Source organism: Oryctolagus cuniculus, chromosome 18 (assembly GCF_964237555.1).
Source record: "Oryctolagus cuniculus chromosome 18, mOryCun1.1, whole genome shotgun sequence".
Lineage (NCBI taxonomy): Eukaryota > Metazoa > Chordata > Mammalia > Lagomorpha > Leporidae > Oryctolagus > Oryctolagus cuniculus.
The window spans coordinates 10,568,680-10,590,874 of record NC_091449.1 but is presented as its reverse complement, the minus strand read 5'-3'; the positions used below and the strand labels follow the sequence as shown (position 1 = coordinate 10,590,874).

The 22,195-nt window shown below is 59.2% G+C and overlaps 2 protein-coding genes and 1 long non-coding RNA gene across 4 annotated transcripts in view; 1 reads left to right on the top strand and 2 right to left on the bottom strand.

Moving 5' to 3' along the window:
* Window positions 1–330: 330 nt before the first annotated feature.
* On the bottom strand, window positions 331–8,246 carry AP2S1 (adaptor related protein complex 2 subunit sigma 1). 2 transcript variants are annotated; one of them, XM_070062054.1, is made up of 5 exons: window positions 7,933–8,246; window positions 3,337–3,486; window positions 1,088–1,201; window positions 742–801; window positions 331–635 (listed from the first exon to the last, which is right to left on the bottom strand). In XM_070062054.1, the coding sequence occupies exons 1-5, from the start codon at window positions 7,933–7,935 to the stop codon at window positions 534–536; spliced, it is 429 nt and encodes a 142-aa protein (XP_069918155.1). In that variant the 5' UTR covers window positions 7,936–8,246; the 3' UTR covers window positions 331–533. The 2 variants fall into 2 exon arrangements, with proteins under 2 accessions (XP_069918155.1, XP_069918156.1); XM_070062055.1 differs by lacking the exon at window positions 7,933–8,246 and adding an exon at window positions 7,748–7,799.
* A 1,269-nt stretch (window positions 8,247–9,515) lies between these two features.
* Window positions 9,516–14,128, bottom strand: LOC138846424 (uncharacterized). The gene is made up of 2 exons (XR_011383904.1): window positions 13,989–14,128; window positions 9,516–9,735 (listed from the first exon to the last, which is right to left on the bottom strand). It is a non-coding gene; the product is annotated as an uncharacterized lncRNA (long non-coding RNA).
* The window catches only part of ARHGAP35 (Rho GTPase activating protein 35), a 113,885-nt gene continuing 104,501 nt past the window's right edge, over window positions 12,812–22,195 (top strand). The window contains exon 1 of the mRNA XM_051837363.2: window positions 12,812–13,107. The gene's annotated coding sequence lies outside the window, so the exon portion shown is untranslated. The remainder of the gene's footprint in view (window positions 13,108–22,195) is intronic.

The window sequence follows — 22,195 nt, the reverse complement described above, 5'->3', positions numbered from 1 at the left end:
CCTCTCAAATAAATAAGTACAATCTTAAATCCATCAATGGAGGTCCTGGCGGAGCGCGCGAGGAACGTGTGTTATGAAGGCTTCTGCAGGCGCTTCATCACCGCCGGCACCGACATAGGCTCGGCTGGGGGGCGGGGCAGCAGGGGCAGTGGTTGAGACGCAGCTGGACCCCGCACCCCGCAGCCCCAGCTCCGGCCGCCGCACCCCCAGGGTTCCCCATGCGGGGAACAGAGCCTGCGAGGACGGCGCAGCTCTGTGGGCACCGCCAGACCCCTCGTCGTCTCCCTGGCGCGGCAGAGGCTGGGGCAGCCCCGGGAAGGCAGGCGAGGCTGGGCGGGACCACAGGTTTATTGAGGGCTCCAGGCACTCGCGCACACACACACGCACACGCACGGCCTCACGACAACAGCACGGCCTCGCGACAACAGCACGGTTCCTCGGGACGCACGCGGTGGCCCCGAGGCAGGGGTGTGGTCTCCTCCCTGGGGCGCCCAGACCCCGCGGGGCCCCTTCCTCCGGGCGGGGGCGGCGCCTCACTCCAGCGACTGCAGCATCAGCAGCTGCTTCAGCACCTTGGTCTGGCTCGTCTCGCGGATCTCGCCCGCCAGGAACATCTCGTCCACCACCGTGTAGACCTGGCGGGGAGACGGCCAGCGCTGAGAGGGGCGCCGCGGCCGGCCCCTCCCGGGCAGCGGGGGCTCGGCCGGACGCCCCAGAGCTGAGCGCGCGCACCCGGCCTACCTTGTAGAAGTTGAACACCAGGTCCAGTTCACAGACGTTATGGAAATACTCGTTTAAGACCTGCAGGGGCGGCGAGGGAAAGACGTGCTCAGGGACAGGGGCCGGGGAGACGCGCGAGGCAGGACGCGGGAGGCGGGCACCGCAGTGGGCAGGGACGGGCACCGCGGCGGGCAGGGCGGCGCGGACAGGGACGGGAGGCGGGCACCGCGGTGGACAGGGACGGGAGGCGGGCAGGGTGGCGGGCAGGGCGGCGCGGACAGGTACGGGAGGCGGGCACCGCGGACAGGGACGGGCACCGCGGTGGGCAGGGCGGCGCGGACAGGGACGGGAGGCGGGGCCCGCGCACCTCCACGAAGTTGTGGATGGCCTCCAGGTAGGCCAGGTTGTTGTCGTTGACGTCCACGCAGATGCAGAAGTAGAGGCCGGCGTAGCGCCGGTAGATGATCTTGAAGTTGCGGAACTGCGGGCAGAGACGCGGTCAGAGGCTGTCGGCCCCTCCCCTGCGCATGCTCCCCGGGCTCAGCCCTGGGCCGCGGGCCTGGCCCCGGAGGGACGCATCCCCGGGGAGGGGTTGGGGGTGGGTGCGGGACACTTCGAGTCACAGAGGGCTTCCTAAAGGAGAGGCCGCCCGCAGAGACACGGGGAGGCTGAGGGTCCAGGCAGCGGGACGGCCAGCGTGCATGCTCAGGGCACGCCCCACACTCCCGCCCAGCCGCTCCTCTCCCTCGGTGGCTTCCTGTCACCTCTGGAGAGGGGCGGATTCCGGAGCCTGGAGGGCACCTGAGCACCCAGCCCACAGACACCTCCTGAGCACCCGCTGCGCGCCAGGCACCGCCCAGGACGCTGGCCTCGCTCAACCGTAACCCGCGTAAATATTACAACAGGAGCAGGACAACCGGCAAGAGAACACGCCTGGCCCCGGGCGTGTGTGTGTTTGCAAGGAAATAGAGAGACAGACGTAGATAGCGACGTTATGGCGTTGAAAAACACAAAGCCTTCGGCAAAAAAAAAAAAAAAAAAAAAAAAATCAAACAAATCTCCAGCTCCAGGTCCAGGGTGTGCGTCTGGCGCCATCTGGTGGCGGCCCCGAGTGCCAGTCTCTCTCTAAAAAGGATTTATTTATTTGAAAGCCGGAGCGACAGAAGGAGGGGAAGAGGGAGACAGTTTTCATCGGCTGATTCACTCCCCTAATGGCCGCGGCAACCGAGCCTGGGCCAGGCCACTCATGGGGGAGCTCCGGATGGAGTTCCGGGCTCCGGGCTCCGACTCGGTGCGGCCCTGGCTGCTGCAAGCATTTTAAGAGCGAACCAGCAGATGGAAGATTCTGTCTGTCTCCCCGCCCCCGTCACCGTGGTAACAGTGACAGCAGCCACAGGGAACTAACGCGGGGATGAGGGAACACCTATGATGTGCACACAGGAAGGGTGCATGGCGGGTCTCCATCTCATCCCTCCTTCTCCATCACAAGTCCCCTCTTCCAGGAAGCCTGTCTGGGTCTCCATCTCATAAGAGGAACTTTTCTTTTAATGTCTCTTCTCCCTGATTCTCCTGAGTATGTTGGGGGATGAGATCAACTCTCTCTTGTTCTGATTCCATCCCCTCCTCCAGGAAGCCCTCCCTGACCCCTGGGCTGGGTCAGGTACCTGCTCATGGCGGCTATCCCTGTACGGAGATGGCCTATGTCCCTCCTGGACCGGGGCCCAGGAAGGCAGCGCAGGCCATCTCAGCCTCCTCACCTCCGGCCTCCAGCCACAGCCCCTTCCCGCCGCTGCCCCCACCCCTCTCTCCTCCACAGCTCCACAGCTGGTCCCAGCTCTGCCTCCAAAATACTCCTTGCCTGTGCCGGGCCAGTCACCAGTACCTGCCACCCGTCTGCCCGCCCCGGGGAGCCCCCTCCTGAGTGGTCCTGGCTTCTGCCCATGGGCCCACGTTGCCCTGGTCAACCTCCCTGCGGCGCCCAGGCCCCGCGGCACCCCCCTCACACCCCGTCGCCCTCACCTCCCTGCCCCTCCCTGGCTCACTCCACCTGTCCCTGGAGGGCCCAGGGGCACTCCTGCCTCAGGGCCTTTGCACGTGCTGCCCCCGGGGCCCCTTTCTCTCTGCTATCATCTCTCAGTGCTCAGCTCCCTCAGGTCTTGCTCAGAAGTCACCTTGCATCACCGCCTTCCTGCCCTCCACGCCACTCCCTGCGGGCACGCGCTAGCGGCGCCGCCTCTTGCCTTGCGGGCTTCTGTCACCGTTCCTATCTGTCTCCCCCACGCCAGCACCTCCGCTCTCTGCAGCCTGCACTGTGCTGGAACAGGGTCAGGCACACAGAACCCCTGACAAGCGCGCTGAACCCTACAGGGCCTGGTCTCTCCAACTGGCTAATGCCGTGGGCATAAAGGATGGAACCTTCTAGAACCCGCAAAGCCCTTGACCAGCTCGGAACCGGCAGCTGGGAAGCTTGGGGGGGACTGGGGCGGGGCAGGCAGGCTGGAGGGCGGGGCCTCGCAGTCTGCTTCCCTCCCACTGGGCTCACACAGGCCCGTTCACAGCAAGCGTAAATGAGAGAGCGGGAGGGCGGGGCGCGGGGCGGCTCCGGGCGGGCGTCACCTCCACGAAGTTGGTGTGCTTGGCGTCGCGCACGGTGACCACGGCGTGCACCTCCTCGATCAGCTTCTGCTTCTCGTCGTCGTCGAACTGCATGTACCACTTGGCCAGGCGCGTCTTGCCCGCCCGGTTCTGGATGAGGATGAAGCGGATCTGCGGGCGGGGTGGGGGTGGTGGTGTGAGCGGCTCTGTCCGCCAGGGGGCGCCACGCGGCCGCACCAGGGAGGGCAGAGGGAGCCGGGCCAGGCGGGCGGCCCCTGCTCCGCAGCTCCCCCGGGGCGCTGAGGGCTAAGCGGGTTTAGCGACATCCTCTGCTTCTCAGGATTCAGGGAGCGGGGCGGGAAGTGGAGCAGCCGGGACTCGAACTGCGGCTCAGCCGGGCGCCGGCGCTGCGGGAAGCGGCTCCAGCGCCGCGCCGCCATGCTGGGCCCGCAGGTTGCTCGGCTGTGATCTGTTTCGTGTAACCCACAGGCCGTGAAGCTGACCCGTGGACAGCACAGACAGCTGATGGTTCTTAGGCTGCTCCCAGGCTGCTGGCCTGGGCCTGGCCCAGCCCTGCCGGCTGCAGAGCCTGGTACGTGAACCGGGGATGGAAGACCTCCCTCTCCCTCTCTCACTCTCTGCCTTTCAAACAAATGAAAGAAGCACCCACAGCTACTGCCACTCACTCCCCCGTCTACCCCAGGCAGCCGCTCATCTTCCGGTCCCTGCGGGTCCGCCTGTTCTAGGCCTTTCTACACAGGGAGTCCTCGCGGGCCAGGCTGCCCCAGGCTGGAGCACGCGCAGGCTCTGCCCCTCCGGTGAGTCGGGCTCCCGCGGGACCGGCCACTCCCCCGGGCACACGGCCGTTCCTGCTGCGTCTTGGTGACGCTGAGCAAGGCCGCTAGAACCTCTGGGAGAGTCTGTGCGTGGGCACGGTTGCGCCCAGGAGAGGAAGCCCTGGGCCCCTGCTAACTCCACGCTTCCCGCTCCGGGAACTGAACTGGTTCCCAGGGCATCTGAGGTCAGCAACTTCACAGCCAGGTGCCTCACTTCTCACAAGGAGAGACGCTGCTTGGATGCACGCATTTCAAACTTTTTTTTGTACTGGAGGCCAGCGCTGTGGCAGCGGGTTAAGCCACCGTCTGTGACGCGGGCGTCCCATATGGGCGCCAGTTCCAGTCCCAGCTGTCCTCTTCCCATCCAGCTCCCTGCTAGTGCACCTGGGAAAGCAGCAGGGGATGGCCCACGTGGTCGGGCCCTGCACCCACGTGGGAGACCCGGATGGAGCTCCTGGCTCCTGGCTTCAGCCTGGCCCAGCCCCAGCCATTACGGCCATCTGGGAGGTGAACCAGCAGACGTAAGATCTTTCTGCCTCCCTCTCTCTCTCTGTAACTCTCTCAAATAAATGACTAAATAAATCTTCATGGTATGGTATGGGTATGGTGGGAAGAATCACTATAAAGTTGTACTTATGAAATGCACCAAGTTTGTATTCCTTAAATAAAGGGTTTCTTTGGGGGGGGGGTAAATAAAAAGAAGTGTTAAAAATGTGTTTTGGGCCGGCGCCGTGGCTCACTAGGCTAATCCTCCGCCTTGCGGCGCCGGCACACCGGGTTCTAGTCCTGGTCGGGGCGCCGGATTCTGTCCCGGTTGCCCCTCTTCCAGGCCAGCTCTCTGCTGTGGCCTGGGAGTGCAGTGGAGGATGGCCCAAGTGCTTGGGCCCTGCACCCCATGGGAGACCAGGATAAGCACCTGGCTCCTGCCTTCGGATCAGCGCGCTGTACCAGCCGCAGCGGCCATTGGAGGGTGAACCAATGGCAAAAGAAGACCTTTCTCTCTGTCTCTCTCTCTCACTGTTCACTCTGCCTATAAAAAAATTAAAAAAAAAATGTGTTTTGTATCAACAAAAACTTATCTTTTAGATCCACTTCCCACGCCCTTTGTGAAATCCCCTTGTCTACGTCAGCGGCCAGCACGGAGCCCGGCATGTACCGGGGCTGGCAGCAGTCGCAGCTGGGAAGTCCATTCCTAGGGCTCTGGGCAGCCAGGTCGACCCCAGAGTGCCCTCGCCACCCACGAGGCCTGCCACCAGCTGGCGAACGGCACAAACTCTGGGGCCAGAATCCTGGCACGGCCAGTGACCGGCTATGTGGGCCTTGGCTTCCCAATCTCACGCAGGTAATGAGAGGGCGGCCCCCATGGGCTCACATGCCAGGTCAGAGAGAAGGCAGGGGTGTGACACGGGGGTACTTCAAAAGCTCCATGTGGAATCGAATCAAAAGCTAAGCTCTGGGGTGTGTGGCCTTGGGACCCCGTATCCTATCCTGCAATGCCTGGGGGCGGGTTCTCACTGCTTCCTGGGAGGCAGCCAGTAATGGCCCCTGCCACCAACGTGGGAGGCCTTGGCCCAGCCCAGCCCTGGCTGTTGCAGCCATTTGGGGAGTGACTGGTGCATGGCAGCCCTGTGTCTGTCTGTCCATCTGCTCTCTTGCTCTGACTCTGAATTTTTTTTTTAAGATACGTTTATTGCCGGCGCCGCGGCTCACTAGGCTAATCCTCCGCCTAGCGGCGCCGGCACACCGGGTTCTAGTCCCGGTTGGGGCGCAGGATTCTGTCCCGGTTGCCCCTCTTCCAGGCCAGCTCTGCTGTGGCCAGGGAGTGCAGTGGAGGATGGCCCAGGTGCTTGGGCCCTGCACCCCATGGGAGACCAGGAGAAGCACCTGGCTCCTGGCTCCTGCCATCGGATCAGCGCGGTGCGCCGGCCGCAGCGCGCCGGCCGCGGCGGCCATTGGAGGGTGAACCAACGGCAAAGGAAGACCTTTCTCTCTGTGTCTCTCTCACTGTCCACTCTGCCTGTCAAAAAAAAAAAAAAAAAAAAAAAAAGATACGTTTATTTTGGCACAAAAAAATTGAAATCCGTGCATATAAGGGGTCTTCAGAAAGTTCACCAAGAATGTGTATGTTGGAAAAAACTATAGGATTTCCAATCATTTTTTTTTGGCAACAACAACATTAACTTCTCTTTTAAGTCCATTTTCCCATAAGCCTTTTCTTTTTTTCCTTTTTTTAAGTTAAGAAGAAGGGAAGAGCGTGAGCGAGGGAGCCCCCATCGCCCATCCGCTGGCAAACTGCAGACGCCCACCACGTCTGAGACCAGGCCAGCCCAAAGCCGGGAGCTGGGGCCTCCATCCAGGGGCCCAGTCACTGCTGCCTCCCAGGTGCGCACCAGCAGGCAGCTGGGGCCGGGAGCGGAGCCAGGCGTTGAACCCAGGTCGTGAGCACCTTAGCTGCCAGGCCAGACGGCTGCCTCCCCCAGGCACAGCACCAGGTGTGTGCCAGCTCTCCATAGCTTTATAATTACGATGCGACGTTGGGAAAGCCATGGCCTTAGCTCCCCCCGCTGGGAAGCCTGGCTCTGGGTCCGCGCTGGCTGGGAGAACAGGGAAGCCTAAGGACTCCAAGGCTCAGGAGTCCAAAGCCCCCGCCCAAACTCCACAGGGAGTCCACTTTCTTTCCCAAACCTCCTTGCCCCCTCCCCCAAGCCCGACAGGAAGAGGAAGTGACACTGGCCTTCCAAGAACTCCATCTGCTGAGCCAGGGAAAACCACTTCCCAGCAGGGCAGGGGGTCCTGGGCAGGAAGGGAAGGGGGTGGGAAAGACCCAAGCCAGGCAGCCAGCGGGGAGCCAGACCGGCCTGCAGGGTTGCCGGACAGCTCGGCCACCACCTTCCAAATCCCCAGGCCCCCAGACCCCCCCCCCCAGCTGCTCCCCTTTGATCTCCGCTCTCTCTGGCCTGGGGGTCCGGGGGCATCACAGCAACTCCAGGAGCGCCGCCCTTTGTTCCAAGGGTCACTATCTCTGTTCTTACGCCCTCCCCCATTCGTGCCCTTTGCTGAGTCTCCGACCAAAGCAGCCCTGCTTGGTTCCAAAGCCCCACCCTGGGAGAAGGGCGCCCCCAAATCCAAAGCTCAGTCCTTGCCCCCAAGAGCCCCCTCCCCAAATCTCACACTTCCAAGCCTCCCTCCCAGCCCCCAAGCGCTCGCGCGCGCGCGCGCTCTCTCTCCCTCTCGCTCCCCATTCATTTGGAGTATCGGCCCCCACTCCGAGCCCTCCGCCCCGACCCTAAAACCTCCAGACTTCCGGTCTGCAGCGCTCAGCCTGCTCTCCCTCACCCGCAGGATCTCGTCCCGCTGCCGATACCCCCCCGCCACACACTGCCAGGCTAGCTCCTCGCCCCTGGCGACCGCCCCATCGGAGGGCCCTCCGGCCCGCGGCCCCAGGCCTCCCGTCCTCCTCCTTCGCCCCCTCCCCACCTACTACCTTCACGAGTTGCTTCCGTTTCGGAAGCCCCCAACCCCCTCCAATGCCTCCCACCGCACAGCTCCCCCCGCCCCCGCTGGCATCCCGGCCCCCTGTCCCCTCGGCTCGAGACCTCGGAGCATCCACGAGCGCAGATTCAAGGCCCCCTTGGCCGCCTTCTTGGCCCCAATCCCGAGAGCCCGCGCCCGACCCAGACCGTCCGCGGCACGAGAGGGACTGTCAGCACCAGGACGAGCCCCGGCTGTTGACACCTGCACCCCGCTCCGCCCGTCCCCACCGCGGGCGCGCCCCCGTTACCATGGCGACCCCTGACTGGACCCCAGCGGCCCAGGTCCCGCGGCGACTGGGCGGCTCCGGCTCCGGCTCCGGCTGCAGTCGGGGGGCCTAGCGCCAGAGCGGACTTCCGGCAGGAGGACCCGCCTGCCCTCCCGCGCACTGCCCTCCCACGCACAGCCCTCTGGGACTTGAAGTCCCACGAATGGGACGGCTCTCCCGCGCGGCAAGCTGGGGGAAAGTGTCCGGTCGGCTTCCCGGCAGGCTGCGCGATTGTCCTTTTCCTACAAACGATTCAGGGCCCAAGTGCACGTTGGGAATTGTGGGAGGAAAGTCTCGCTAGAGGACTACAATTCCCGACATGCATGAGAGCCGGCGGCCGTTGCATTCTGGGAAATGTAGTTCTGGCAGCCTCTCCTACTCAATCCCGACCCCGCGGGGAGAACTGCATCCTGGGAATAGTAGTTTTTAAATAAGAAACTATACTGGGTTGCTAGAAATGGGCTTGGCTTAAAACACGTTCAAAAAAGATACTCGCGAGCCGGCGCCGTGGCTCAATAGGCTAATCCTCCACCTTGCGGGGCCGGCACACCGGGTTCTAGTCCCGGTTGGGGCGCCGGATTCTGTCCCGGTTGCCCCTCTTCCAGGCCAGCTCTCTGCTATGGCCAGAGAGTGCAGTGGAGGATGGCCCAGGTGCTTGGGCCCTGCACCCCATGGGAGACCAGGAAAAGCACCTGGATCCTGGCTCCTGCCTTCGGATCAGCACGGTGCGCCGGCGGCAGCGGCGGCCATTGGAGGGTGAACCAACGGCAAAAGGAAGACCTTTCTCTCTCTGTCTCTCTCTCTCACTGTCCACTCTGCCTGTCAAAAATTAAAAAAAAAAAAAAGATAAAAAAAAAAAAGATACTCGCATCCCACATGGAGCGCATGAGTTCAGTATTAAAAAAAAAATTAAAAAAGGTGAGCCTGAATTTGAGAGTCAGACTGTGTGAGGTTGGATCAGTGAATACGTCCTGGGGCAAGGTGCAAGTGTGTAGAGAGGAGTGAGTCGTGTGACCAGCGATCCAGTGAGCAACAGGGACAAACTGTCCGCCCTACACACAGCGACGCAGGTGGACACACAGCGAGGGACGAAACAGCCATGAGCTGGAGCACGAACTCCACGATTCCATTATGTAAAGTGCAAAAACAGGCAAAACGAACCTGCAGGTGGGTGGGGCCGGATGAGCGAGTGGGAGAGGGACCGGTGGCCCTGACAGGTTGGTGTCGCTGTGTTTCTTTATCTTTATCTCGGTGCTGTTCTCCGTGAATTCCCATGAGGCTGTGCCCTTGCAATGTGGGCACTTCTTGGTGTGTGTTATATTTGAATCTGAGTTTTGTAAAACCATGGGGTGAGTGTACAGGTAAGCTGCTGCTTAGGATGCCCACATCCCACATTGGAGTTCTTGGGTCCCAATCCTGGTTCTGCCGCCAATCCACTTTCCTGCTGGGAAGCAGTAGGTGACGACTCAAATAGTTCAGTTCCTGCCACTCCCCTGTAGCTCCAGGTTTTGGCCAGACCCAGTCCTGGCTGTTGTGGGGATTTGGGGACTGAATCGTTCAAATAATTTTTTTTAAGGATTTATTTTATTTATTTGAAAGAGTTACAGAGGCGGGAGGGGGGGAGAGGTCTTCCATCTGCTGGTTCACTCCCCAATTGGCCGCTACGGCTGGAGCTGCGCCGATCCGAAGCCAGGATCCAGGAGCCTCCTCCAGGTCTCCCACGTAGATGCACGGGCCCAAGGACCTGGGCCATCTTCTACTGCTTTCCCAGAACATAGCAGAGAGCTAGATCGGAAGAGGAGCAGCCGGGACTCGAACCAGCGCCCTTATGGGATGCCGGCACTGCAGGCGGCGGCTTTATCCGCTACGCCACACTGCCGGTCCCTCAAATAAATTAAAAAAAAAAAACATTTTTTTTTTCAAGTTTATAAACATAGAGCTTCACCGTGCACCTCGCCCAGCAGATAATCAGCGCGTGCGCACTAAGTGTCAATCGCGAGCCCGGTGCTGAGAATGCGAGGCGAATCTGAGCATCCCCGCCTCCGGGTCCTTCGTCGTGATTGGCTACGCTGCTGACCAATGGCGGAAGAGTTCCCCGCTCGGCCACGCCCCGGCCGCTGGGCGCTTCAGCCACCTGCAGCTCGCTCGGTTAGGTTTGTAGGCGGCGCTGTGGGCTCGCCGACTGGTCGGTCACGCTCAGGGCTGGTCCCCACCCTCCGATTTTTTTCAGATCCTCAGGAATGGGGAGACTATGACCCTGCGACCCTGCCCTCTTTGCAAAAATTATTTTTTTGCGGGTTGTTCTGCGTGCGTATCTAAAGACGAGGTTCGGGACCCCATGCCGGGTCTCGGACCACCGGCCATTCGGGCTCCCCAGGCCGATGCTTGGGAAATCTGGACAGCGGCCCAAGCCTGCAGCCGGCACTGCTCTCGGTCGGCCGATTGTGTATCCTGGTGCGGAGGCTGGCCGGGTGCGCGGGGGGTGGCTACACCAGCTGGTGGCCACCAGCCTGCTCGAGCCCCGAAGACAACTGCGGAGTTCGGCGCCCCTCCTCCTCGGGAGCTCCCCCTGCCTGGCGCTCCAATCTGTGCCTGGGACATCGGGCGGTCACCACCTCGGTCCTGGCCCTGCCCTCTCGGAGCGTACAGGCTCAAGGGACAGAAAGACCTGTCACCAGACAGGATGACTCAGAGTGGTGTGGGCTGGGATGAGGGGGCCTGGGGCAGGGCGGCGGGGGGGGGGGGTCGGGGACTCAGGCTGTGGGATCCAGGAAGACCTCCTGGAAGAAGCGGCAAGGAGTTTTGTCTATGTGGTGCCACGGCTCCCAGTGCCAACCGGCCTCTGCGTTGGACATGGGAGGCATTCATTTATTCATTAACAAATATTTATTGTGGGTCATTTGACAGACGGGAACGTGCCAGAGTTCCTGATGTCAAAGGGTTCACAGGTAGAATGGTGCCGCCCCAATAGAGCTTTAAGCCCGGATGTGGGGTTATGAAGAGGCAGGGTGCGGCCGGTCACCAGTGGAGCGGGTCTGAGTCTCAGGTCTGTCACGTACCACCTGTGTAACCTCTCCCACACACGGTGTCGGGAGGGTTAAGTGAATCCACACTATTGCCTGGAACAGAGTGTTCCTGTTTATTCAAGACTGAAGGGGCAGGCGAAATCCCGGAGGCCACTCTGAGGAAGTGATGTCAAGACAGAGTTGAGCGGTAAGGTGGAGTTGATACCCCAAAAGAGGGAAAGTGGGGACCGCGGTGGGCTAAGTCTGTGCCTGTGTCACAGGCTTGGCAAGGCTGGACAGACCCAGAACGCTGTGTAGATAAAGACATTCATTTGAGGTTGGGGTGTCTCTCCTGTTCCCCGCTTTCTATGTTCCCTCAAGTGATCTCAAAATCACCGATGTTTGCAAAGACAGCCTGGGCGCCTGACTGGCAGCCCAAAACGTCTTTACAAAAGTTTTTAAAAGTCATATGTAAAAATCAGACTAGATGCATTAAAAGTGCTAAACTGAAGAAAAACGTTCATGGGAAAAATCTTTGATCAGAAGAGCTTTATTGAATGGGACGTTCTAGAATTCGACTCCACGTCATTTTACGTAGTAGAGCACTGAACTTCGTGCGTGGCGTGAGTTTTAGCATTTTTTAAGTATAAGGAGTTCCCCCTTATCCGCAACATGAGTGCTGGGCTTCCCAGAGAGATTACACTCACGTAACTTGAGAGAGAGACCTCTTCATGCATTCCACAGAGGCTGACTCGGCGGCGCCGGGAAAGCCCCTCTCCCACCATCCCACCCCTGCTTCCGCACGAATCCCAGAGGGACCCCTTCTCGGTTCGGGGGACTCAAAGGTGACGGCGGCGGCCCCTCCCATCGCTGCCTCCCCTCCAGCGTCCGTAACGCCGGCTGCCTTCCAGCCATTTGCCCGGCGCTGGGCTGGCGGGCAAGGAGGCACGCCGAGCCAGGCCGGGCCGCCTTCCTCGTCCCAGGGACCCGGCCCACCTCGGGGTCAAGAGCAAGTCGGGCCGCCACGCGGGTCGCAGGCGCAGGTCCCCCGGCGCAGAGCACGCGCTCCGCAGCCCCGCCCCTTCTTCCGGGACGACGAATCGCCAGGCTCGGATTGGGCTGCGGCGGGCCACGCCTCCTCGCGCTGCCCAATCAACTCCCTCCCTGGGTGCGCTCCCTCCTCCCCGGCCCCGCCCCACCGCCCCACGTTACGTCGCCCCCTCTCTCTCTTCCTCCGTTATCCCGGGGGCCGCGGCTAGCGCGGCAAGCCCACCTCCCCGTGCCTCCCATTGGCTACCTAGGTCCCGCGCGAGCGGGATCGCGCCCTTTGCCCCCGCCTCCAGAGCCAGGCCATGCCTCTCCGCTCCAGTTTTCTCCTAGAGACCGCGCGAGGCTGCGGGGGGCGGCAGCGGCTGCTCCCGGCGCGCGCAAGGACGCGCGCTCCCACGGCGGGCCACGCCCTCCGCCTCGCGCCGGCCTCGGGCAGCCCCTTCCGCGCACGCGCACTCGCTCGCCCCGCTCCCTCAGCCCGTTCGCGGGTCTCCTCGCGCTCGGTGTCGCCGCCGCCGCCGCAGTCGCAGGAGCGGCATTTCCTCGGGGCGCAGGCGCACTGCACCGCCCGCTCCCAGTCCCAGACCGCAGCGGGCGCGCAGGCGCTCTCGCGGCTCCCGCTGCCTCGCGCCGGTTATCCGCACCGCCCCTCCCGCGGCGCGCGCCCAGGGGCCGTTATCCCCCTGCAGCGGTCCCGCGCCGCGCACGCGCAGTCCTGAGGCGGGGGGGTGCGTGTGTGTGTGTGTGTGCGCGCGCGCGGGCGCGGCGGCCGCAGGAAGGAGGCGCCGCCGCCGCCGCCATTGCGAGGGAGGAGGGAGGGAGGGAGCGAGCGAGGCTGGTCCGCCCTCCCCCTGGTTCCCGCCCCTCCCCCCTTCCCCTCCCCGCCCCCCGCCCCGAGGGAGAGCCGCGGCGCGGCGGGAGGAGGAGGTGGAGGAGGCGGAGGAGGGAGCCCGCGAGGGAGGGTCCGCCCGGCCCCCCGCCGCCGGAGCCGCCGCCGCCGCCGCAGCCGCCGCTGGACGAGGAGCAGGGGAACATGGCGCCGGGGCCGCCGTCGCCGCGGCCGGGATCCCCGAGGCCGGGGCCGCGCTGAGGGCGCAGGCTGGTGAGTGCGCGAGCTCGCGGGCCCCGGGCGGCGAGGCCGGGCGCCGCCCCGCTGCGGGGTCCAGGGGGAGGCGGGGACGGCGGGGCCCGGAGCCCGCGAACAATGGAGGAGCCGGAGGGGGAGGGGAGGGAGCGGCCCCCCAGGTCCCCGGGCCCCGCCGGCCCCGCCGCGTCGCGCTCGGGCCCGGCCCGCAGGGCCCGCCTGCCCTTCGGACTCGCCCCTGTCCGCCCGGGGCCTGCTGTCCCCGCGTCTGCTCCCATCCCCAGCCCGTCGGGACCTGGTGTCTGCCTGGCCCCCCACCCCCGTCAGCCCTCCCTGCTCGCAGTTCCGCGCCTCCCCTCCCCTCCCCTGCCCCTCGGGGATGCCCTTGGCCGCTCCTGGCCTCCGCAGTGCCCTGGGGACCCACCTCCTCCCCGGTGACCCCTTGTGCATCCCTGCGTTCCGCTCCCCGATTCTGCTGCCACCACGCTGGGGCTCTGGCCCCGGCTCCTGGGTGGACCTGTCCGGTAGTCCTGCCTCCCGGTCTCTCGCGCCCCCAGGAGCTGTCCCTTGAGGACCTGCGGGTGCTTCTTGGAGATCCAGCCAACACCCCCGTTCGCGGGGGCACGGCTGCGCCCAGGTCTTCGCCTAGGACGTCCCTGCTCCTCCCCGGGGGCCCTGCAGCCCTTCGCGTCGGGCCCTCGTCTCCATCCCGGGGATGCTGCTGGCCGGGCCTCTGGCCCCGCAGCCCCTGCGTGCGCCGTGCTGGCCTGCTGCCCCGCTCAGCTTTTGCTCCAGACCTTTCTGCCTCCCTGCTCTGCCCCTCGCCCGACCTCGGTGCCTGCTGGGCCTCCTCCCCCTTCAAGGTGCCTGCCTGCCCTCTCTAACCAGCCGGAGCTCACCCCCAGTTCCCTCGCAGGTGTCCTCGTCCGCGCCTTCTTCTCGGGGCTCCTCTGAGCTGCCCTGCCGGCCGCTCCCTCTTTTTGGGACTGTCTCCCCTCCAGCCCTGCCCGGCCCGAGCCTGCTTCCTGCCGCCGCCTCCGCCCTGCCCCCTGACTGCTCCTGGACTTGCCCGGTGCCTCTGCCCCCGCCGCGTCCGCAGCTCCCAGGCCTGCATCTTCGCTCTGCGCCCATCCCCGGCCCCGGCCCCGGCCCCGGCCCGTGCGCCTGTGGGTAGCCGTCCTGTGGCCGTGCCCTGTTGGAGGGGTCCTCTCTAGCCGGTCTTCTGACAACTGCCTCCTATCCGTTCCCTCCGCGGTCCGCCCGACCTGCTGCCCCTCTGTGCCCACTGCTGCGGCCCTGGCCTCTCTGCTGGGACACTAAGCTGTCGTCTTAGCCGTTCCTTCCTCTGGGAGCCGCCTCAGCTCTTCGCTAGGTCACTCCCTCTCCATACCCCTCTCGCGGTCTGTGCCTCCGTGTCTCCTCGCCTTTCCCCCCTTTCCCCACCGCATCCTGCCTGGCTCCTTCTCTTCCCATCCAGTTCCTGTCGGACCTGCCTCTGCCGGCTCCCCACCCATGGCTCAGCATTGCCGGAGTGCTTCCCCTTTGCAGGCCTGGCGGGCTCTGGGCCCCAGCCCTCAGCTCTGAGGCTGACCTGACCCCCCCTCCCGGGGCTCTGTCCCCAGGATCCCCAGAGAGCCGGGTGAATAGGTTCCTGCTCCCTGGAGTCTGGAAGTGTCTCCACGGCTCCCACCTCTCCCGAGGCTAGTGGAGTGTCGGGAGTGGCTCGCACTCGGGCCTGGTTTCCTCTCCCCTTCCCATCCCTGGGCTTTGCAGCTTTGTGTCCCCTGGACTGCAGCTGCTCGCAGGTCCTTATCTCTCCTGGGCTGGGGCAGGGAGACACTTGCCCCAAGGCAGTCCTGCTGGGAGATCTTAGGAGTGTGCTTTTTTGTTTTTTTCCAGCTGACAAGTCGTGTTTCTGTTTTACCCCTAGCTGGGGAAATGCCAGTTCTCAAGTTCTCCTCAGTCCCTCGGGGCTATGGCCACACTTGGTGTTTACTGCTCTGGGCCTGCAGAAGCCACGGAGCCCTGGCTTCCCGGAGCCCTGGCTTCCCTGACGGCCTCCGCTTGGCCGGCTGACCTTGGGGGAGGGGCTCGGAGGAGGTGGGTTTCTTTCTTTTTCACCCCTGCCCCAGGAAGGCTCCAGCTTGCCGGTCTTCAGCCTGGTGCAGCCTGGTGAGGGCCTGGGTTTGCAAAGCTTTGCGGTTGTTTGTTGAAAGAGAGAGTGCCAAGTGTCACAGGGATTTCTGCCCCCTGGCACTGCAGGCGCTCCCAGCCACAGGAGCCGAGAGCCTCTGGCCAGATCCACAGGCTAATCCAGGGGCGCGGTGTGCAGGGGTGTGTGGGTGGGCCATGACGTTCCCCAAGCAAACCCTTTGGGTGACCTGGTTTGATGGCGTGGAGAGGGGTGCCGGGAGCTGGCTGATGGGGTGGATTTAGACTTCTTACCTGGGAACTGTGCCTTGTTACCTTTCATTGAGCTGTTCTCTTCAGTGGTCTGCTGGGGCTGGGGCTTAGGAAATCGATTGGGAGGTAGAGATGGTTTTGTAGAAAAGTCATCCAACCCTTTTTCTTCCTTAACTTGGGAGAGGGGACTTTGGCTTGTTTTATTCTGTAAATATATCAAAAGCCTGAATTTTTTTCTCCTGTGACCTGAGGCAGTGGCATATTAAAGCTGCCGTCTGGTGTGATGGAGTATTTATTGGAAGGGTTTTCCTAACTGCGCTAGGACCAAACTTTGTTTATTTCAGCGCTGAGAAATTGTTCCCTGTGATCACATTTGAAATACTAAACACGCATGTGCAGAGTCAGACCCTTGACTTATCAGATGCTAGGGCTGGGCGGGGGTCCCTGACTGTTAACTCTTTAGGACTTTTCCGACCTGCAGAGCGAGCATTTCAGTCAGCAGTGTTTCACTGTCGTTGACTTAAAGAATTAGTGTTCATCCTCATGGCTGGTGAATCATTCGCCAAATTTATTTTAGAGATTGTGTGACCCTTGTTGGTATAAATAGCTGTTTTGTTTTTTATTCTTATGGGGAAGCGACAGCTAATTAAGAATAAAAACAAGTGGGTATTCAGTACCACTTAAATTTGTGTTCCAGAGTTTTCCGTATTACTGCCAGCCTTAAAAGTTTCTGCATCGCCCAGAGCCTAAGTTTACATAACAGGAGAGGAGCCGGAAGAACAAAGGGCTGATTTTTCTTCCGAAACTGGGAGCTGATGTTCCAGAGACTGTCAGACATCTCTGATGGCAGCACAGGCTCCACCCCCAGCATTGACATTTGCTGTCGCGCTGGGATTGGGAGCTGCGGAAATGCGAGGTGGTAGCCTTGGCCTTCTGGAACGGCTAACGTGCCAGCTGGGGCGGGGCGCAGCGCAGGAGCAGGCGGTAGATGCTGCTTCTGCCCGGTAACGTGTCTTCAAGGGCTCCTGCTCCATCTAGAAAAATCTCCACAAAGACTTTGAGAAACCGGCCTGATCGGAGTTCCTTCTTCCTTTCTTTCTCCTTTGGCTACATATTTCTTTTTGCCTGTGTCTCCTCCCGGTTACCCAGCCCTCTTTTTTCTTGGCACGGTGAAGGCTGTAGGGCAAACAAGTGAGAAGACAGTACTGTTGTAACACAGAGGGAAGAGTTGTCAGTGTGCTGATCCGTGGAGCTGGTTGTGACTTGGCCAGGGACAGTCCAGGAGGGATGGGGGCTGCACAGCTGCCTGATGAGACCGTGCGTGATGAGGGGACATAGCAGGTCGGCACAGCTGGCGATGAAAAGGTGGGAGTGGGAGTGACTGTGCTGTGACGACTGTCATTCATCACCAGGCAGTCTAAACAGTGTCTCACTTTACCCAGTCAGTGTGGCATTGGACTGATCATCTCGTGTGGTTGTTAAAAGTTTCTTTACAATAGGTTAGATTGAGAGTCTTCGCTTGAGAGGGGACGGTGAGTGGCAGAAAGGACCGCCTCTGACCCTTGGCTTTGGCGCGACTCATCTTGAAAATTGGTGCCTGCTCTGACGTCCTCGCCTGCAGGTGGGGCCTGGTGTCCTGACAGGCTTCCTGTCACAGCAGAGTGCTGGACGTGAGGAGGCCCTGCCCTCAGTAGCTGGGACCCTGGACGAATGTCTGTGCCGTCTTTGGGCTTCACCTTCCTCCTGTGAGGTCTGGTGTGCTGTGGGCCAGGGAGAGCTGACAAGGAGGCTGGGCTCCCAATGCTGCTTGGATATGCGCCCCGCCCCTGCCCCTGCCCCTGCCCCTGCCCCTGCCCCTGGCCGCAGCCCATCCAGTCCTGTCACCCAGATCAGGCGAGGGGCTCTTTCCCCCGGAGGGTACAGTAAAGTGAGCTGGGCTACCTTTGTTGTGTGCTTTTTCAAAATAAAATAAACACTGCCTGTTTTCCCAGCCATTCACATGGAAATTAGTTTATAATTTGGGGAGGAAGGGGCTGTCTTGACTGTGTTAGCTACAAAAGTAAAACCATGCACCTCTTTTAAAAACAATTCGGAATTTTTCAAGCTGAGTCATTGTTGACCTAGGCTCTCAAATAGCAGTGGTTTGAATAGCACTTGAGTTGCTGCTATTAAGGAAAGCAAACAAATCATTCACGTTCATCTTCCCAAAAGTTTCTTTCTTTTTAACTTCTGCTGCAGTGAAGAATTCTTGAAAATGACTCTTGGCGCCCGCCGATCTGACTCCCCTGTGTTCACACCTCTGGTGCTGAGACACCATCAGGTTGATATTCTAGCAGGAAACCAGGTCTTTTCAGCCATGTTCCAGGAAAGTAATATTTACTTTAACTGAAAATAGACAGACTTACCTGTGTCATCCACCCCTTCTTCTTTTGAAGCCAGCGGTATTGTTTTATGGAATTTGCAGCGGTTGGGTTTGTGGCTGTGGCCATTTCATACAGCTTTTGCCCTCTTAGTGTCTCTCCATTCTTATTTGGATGCCATCCTTCCTCTGCCCATTATTGTGATAAATCGAGTTTGAACAATTGAGAGGCGACTTCCTATGGTGTTAAGAAAGTAGAAGAAACTAGTCTTGGACCTGGCCCTGCCACTTACTGGCTGTGTGACTTTTGCCAACTGCGGTTCTTCTATGAAAACGGAAGGGATTATCTAGTGGTTCTCATTCTGTCTTATTTATAGATAATAGTATTTGATTGTTTTCTCTCTAGAGAACCCCTTGAGGATGGGTATCCTCTCAGAGGCAGATACCTTGTACTTGGTGACCCCCCACTACTTACGTGGTGATTGAACCTAAACTGGTGTTAGTGTATTTTTTTTTTTTTTTTTTTTGACAGGTAGAGTTAGACAGTGAGAGAGAGAGACAGAGAGAAAGGTCTTCCTTCCATTGGTTCACTCCCCAAGTGGCCGCCACGGCCGGCGCTGCGCTGATCCGAAGCCAGGAGCCAGGTGCTTCTCCTGGTCTCCCATGCGGGTACAGGGCCCAAGCACTTGGGCCATCCTCCACTGCACTCCTGGGCCACAGCAGAGAGCTGGCCTGGAAGAGGGGCAACCGGGACAGAATCCAGCGCCCCAACCGGGACTAGAACCCGGGGTGCTGGCGCCGCAGGCGGAGGATTAGCCAAGTGAGCCACGGCTCCGGCTGGTGTTAGTGTACTTTTAAAATGTATATATTTATTTTTAAAAAATTATTTATTTACTTCAGTTGAAAATCAGAATTAGGGAGGTCTTGGATCCTCTGGGTCACTCCCCAAATGGCTGCCACAGACAGGGCTGGGCCAGGCCTAATCCAGGTGCTAGGAGCTTCTTCCAGGTCTCCCATGTGAGAACAGGGGACTGACCCCTGGGGTCATCTTGCACTGCTTTCCCAGGTGCATCAGCAGGGAACTGGATTGGAAGTGGAGCAGCTGGGACCTGAACCTGTGCCCACACGGGATGCTGGCACTGCAGATGGCAGCTTAACCTGCTCTGCCACAGCGCTGGCCCCTATTTATTTATTTTTACTTATTTGGAAGGCAGAGAGACATCTATGGTTTACTCCCCAAATGCCTTCAACAAGCCGGGGGCTTGTAGGGACCCAGATACTTGAGCCATCACCCCCTTGGTCCCAGAGTGTGCATCAGCGGGAAGCTGGACTTGGAAGCTGAATCTGCCTACTTTCTGCATTGTTAGTGTCTTGACTAGGGTGACAGCGGTTAATAAAGCAGTAGAGCAGAATTATGAATCCAGATCTGTCTGATTTCAAAATTTGTGTTTATTTTATTAGGCTGCCTTGCCTCTGTTGGCTATAAGAATAAGCTGCAATTCATACCCTTAAAGAATTCATAGTCAGTTGCAGAACAGTTAACTGTATAACTGTATAATACAGCGATAGAGGGAAGAAGGTGTTGGCTGGACTTGTTCTGGTACGTGTGTGGCTCCTTGGGAGCCTGAAGGACGTCCATATTCAGAGACAGCACACATAGCAGGTTCCATACCACGGTGTTTTGCAAAGGCACATGTGCCAGCCTGCCCCTTCTAGCTAGTATACTGGAGAAGTTGAACAGAGCCTTTTATTTTATTCTTTTAAAAATTTTTTTCAAGATTTATTTATTTGAAAGGCAGAGTTACAGATAGAGGGAAGGATAGAGAGCTTCCATCTGCTGGTCCACTCCCAGATGGCTGCAGAGGCCAAGGCTGGGCCAGGCTGAAGCCAGGGGCCAGGGGCTTCATCCGGGTCTCCCGGGCAGACCTGGGTGTGGTGCAGTGGGTTAAGCTGCTACCTGCAACACAGGCATCCCGTATGAGCAGCTGTTGGAGTCCTGGTTACTCCAGTTCCAATCCAGCTCCCTGCTGATGCACCTGGGAAGGCAGCTGATGATGACCCAGGTGCTTGGGCCCCTGCCACCCATGTGGGGGATCCAGATGGAGTCCTTGGCTCCTGGCCAGCCCTAGATGTTGCCACTATTTAGGGGGTGAACCAGCAAATGGAAGATCTTTCTCTTTCTTTATTTTTTTTTTTTTATTTTTTTTTTACAGGCAGAGTGGACAGTGAGAGAGACAGAGAGAAAGGTCTTCCTTTACCATTGGTTCACCCTCCAATGGCCGCCGTGGCCGGCGCGCTGCGGCCGGCGCAGCGCGCTGATCCGATGGCAGGAGCCAGGAGCCAGGTGCTTTTCCTGGTCTCCCATGGGGTGCAGGGCCCAAGCACCTGGGCCATCCTCCACTGCACTCCCTGGCCACAGCAGAGGGCTGGCCTGGAAGAGGGGCAACCGGGACAGAATCCGGCGCCCCAACCGGGACTAGAACCCGGTGTGCCGGCGCCGCTAGGCGGAGGATTAGCCTAGTGAGCCGCGGCGCCGGCCGATCTTTCTCTTTCTCTCCCCTTCTCCCCCTCCCTCTCTCTTCTTTTCCTTCCCCTTCCCTCTCCCTGTGTGACTTTGCCTTTCAAGTAAATAACCGAAAAAAAAAAGATTTTTAAGGCAAGCTTGGATCCTGGCCCCTGACTTTTTTTTTTTTTTTAAGATTTATTTATTTATTTATTTGCCTTTGTGATAACCTTTCAATGGCCTCAATCATTGTGTATGTTTTCCGTGCTGTAGACGTGTGAGAAATTTCCTCCTCCATCCATGCCTCAGTTGAGGAATGCAGGTAAATTCTTTGACAGCTGAGAGGAGAGGGAAAGAGGCTTTGACTGCTGTGAGAGTGGGTGGGTGGTATCTGCCTGGTGTTACCAGTCAGTAGCCACAGAGGCTTTAATGACAGCCTTGCCTAACGTGGCTGTGATTTGCTATTTTGTGTATATAAAAGCAATGTATATTGCTTTTTTTAAAAGATTTATTTATCTGTTTCGAAGGCAGAGTTACAGAGAGAGAAGGAGAGGGACAGAGATCTTCCTTCTGCTGCTTTACTCCCTAAATGATTGCAAAAGCCAGGGCTGGGTCAGGCTGAAGCCAGAAGCTTCATCCGGGTCTCATATGTGGGTGCAGGGGCCAAAGGACTAGGTCTGCCTTCTGCTTTCCTAGGCACATTAGCAGGGAGCAGGATCAGAAGTGGAGTAGCCGGGACTGGAACTGGCACCCATGTAGGATGCTGGCATTGCAGGCAGTGGCTTAACCTGCTGCACCACAATGCCAGCCCCTCTGCTTCTACTGCTTTCTCAAGCCATAGCAGAGAGCTGGATCGGAAGTGGAGGAGCCGGGATTTGAACCAGCACCCATGTAGGATAGCAGCACTGCAGGCAGCAGCTTTACCTGCTTTGCCACAGTTACAGCCTCAGTAGTTTATCAGTGTTTTAAGAGACAGATGACTTTGGTCTGCTTATAAGAATCTGTATGGACCAAGAAATGAAGATGCAAGCCAAGATCGTATACAGAGATATTAACTATAGTGAAATTTATAAATTTTAAAAAAATCTGTTTTAACCTTAGGGGAATGGTTGCATTATGAAAAAGTATGGAGTTGTTAAAAACGTACGTTTTAGGCCAGTGCCTCGGCTCACTAGGCTAATCCTCCGCCTGCAGCACCGGCACCCCGGGTTCTAGTTCCAGTTGGTGTGCCAGATTCTGTCCTGGTTGCTCCTCTTCCAGGCCAGCTCTCTGCTGTGGCCCAGGAAGTCAGTGGAGGATGGCCCAAGTGCTTGGGCCCTGCACCCCATGGGAGACCAGGGGAAGCACCTGGCTCCTGGCTTCGGATCGGTGCAGCGCGCCGGCCATAGTGGCCATTTGGTGGGTGAACTGACGGAAGGAAGACCTTTCTCTCTGGTTCTCTCTCACTGTCTATAACTCTCTCTCTCTCTCTCTCTCTCTCACTAACTGCCTGGCCAAAAAAAAAAAAAAAAAAAAAAAAAAAAAAGTACGTTTTTAGAGAACACAATATGAGAAACTGCATACAAAATAAAGCTAAGCATGGGAAAAATGAGGGTATGGAAGCATAAACAGTATGACTAGTTATTTTAAAATATATATGGGAAAAGTGGGAGAAATATGCTGAAGTACTAGTGATGGTTATTTTTGTGATTTTGAATGATTAAGAATTTTTTTTCTGAGTTTTCCCAAGTTATCTACAGTGATTTTACTATTTGTGATTCAGGAAATAAAGGTTAAGCCCTTTTGTAAACATAGGAAAGAGAAATTGGGCTGGAAGGCAAGAAATTAGTAGTGCTGAGATC

Coding starts and splice junctions, on each gene's coding strand:
- AP2S1 (XM_070062054.1), bottom strand. Junction 1,202..3,336: donor AGCACACCAACTTCGTGGAG/GTGACGCCCGCC, acceptor CTCTGCCCGCAG/TTCCGCAACTTCAAGATCAT. Junction 636..741: donor TGGTGTTCAACTTCTACAAG/GTAGGCCGGGTG, acceptor TCTCCCCGCCAG/GTCTACACGGTGGTGGACGA.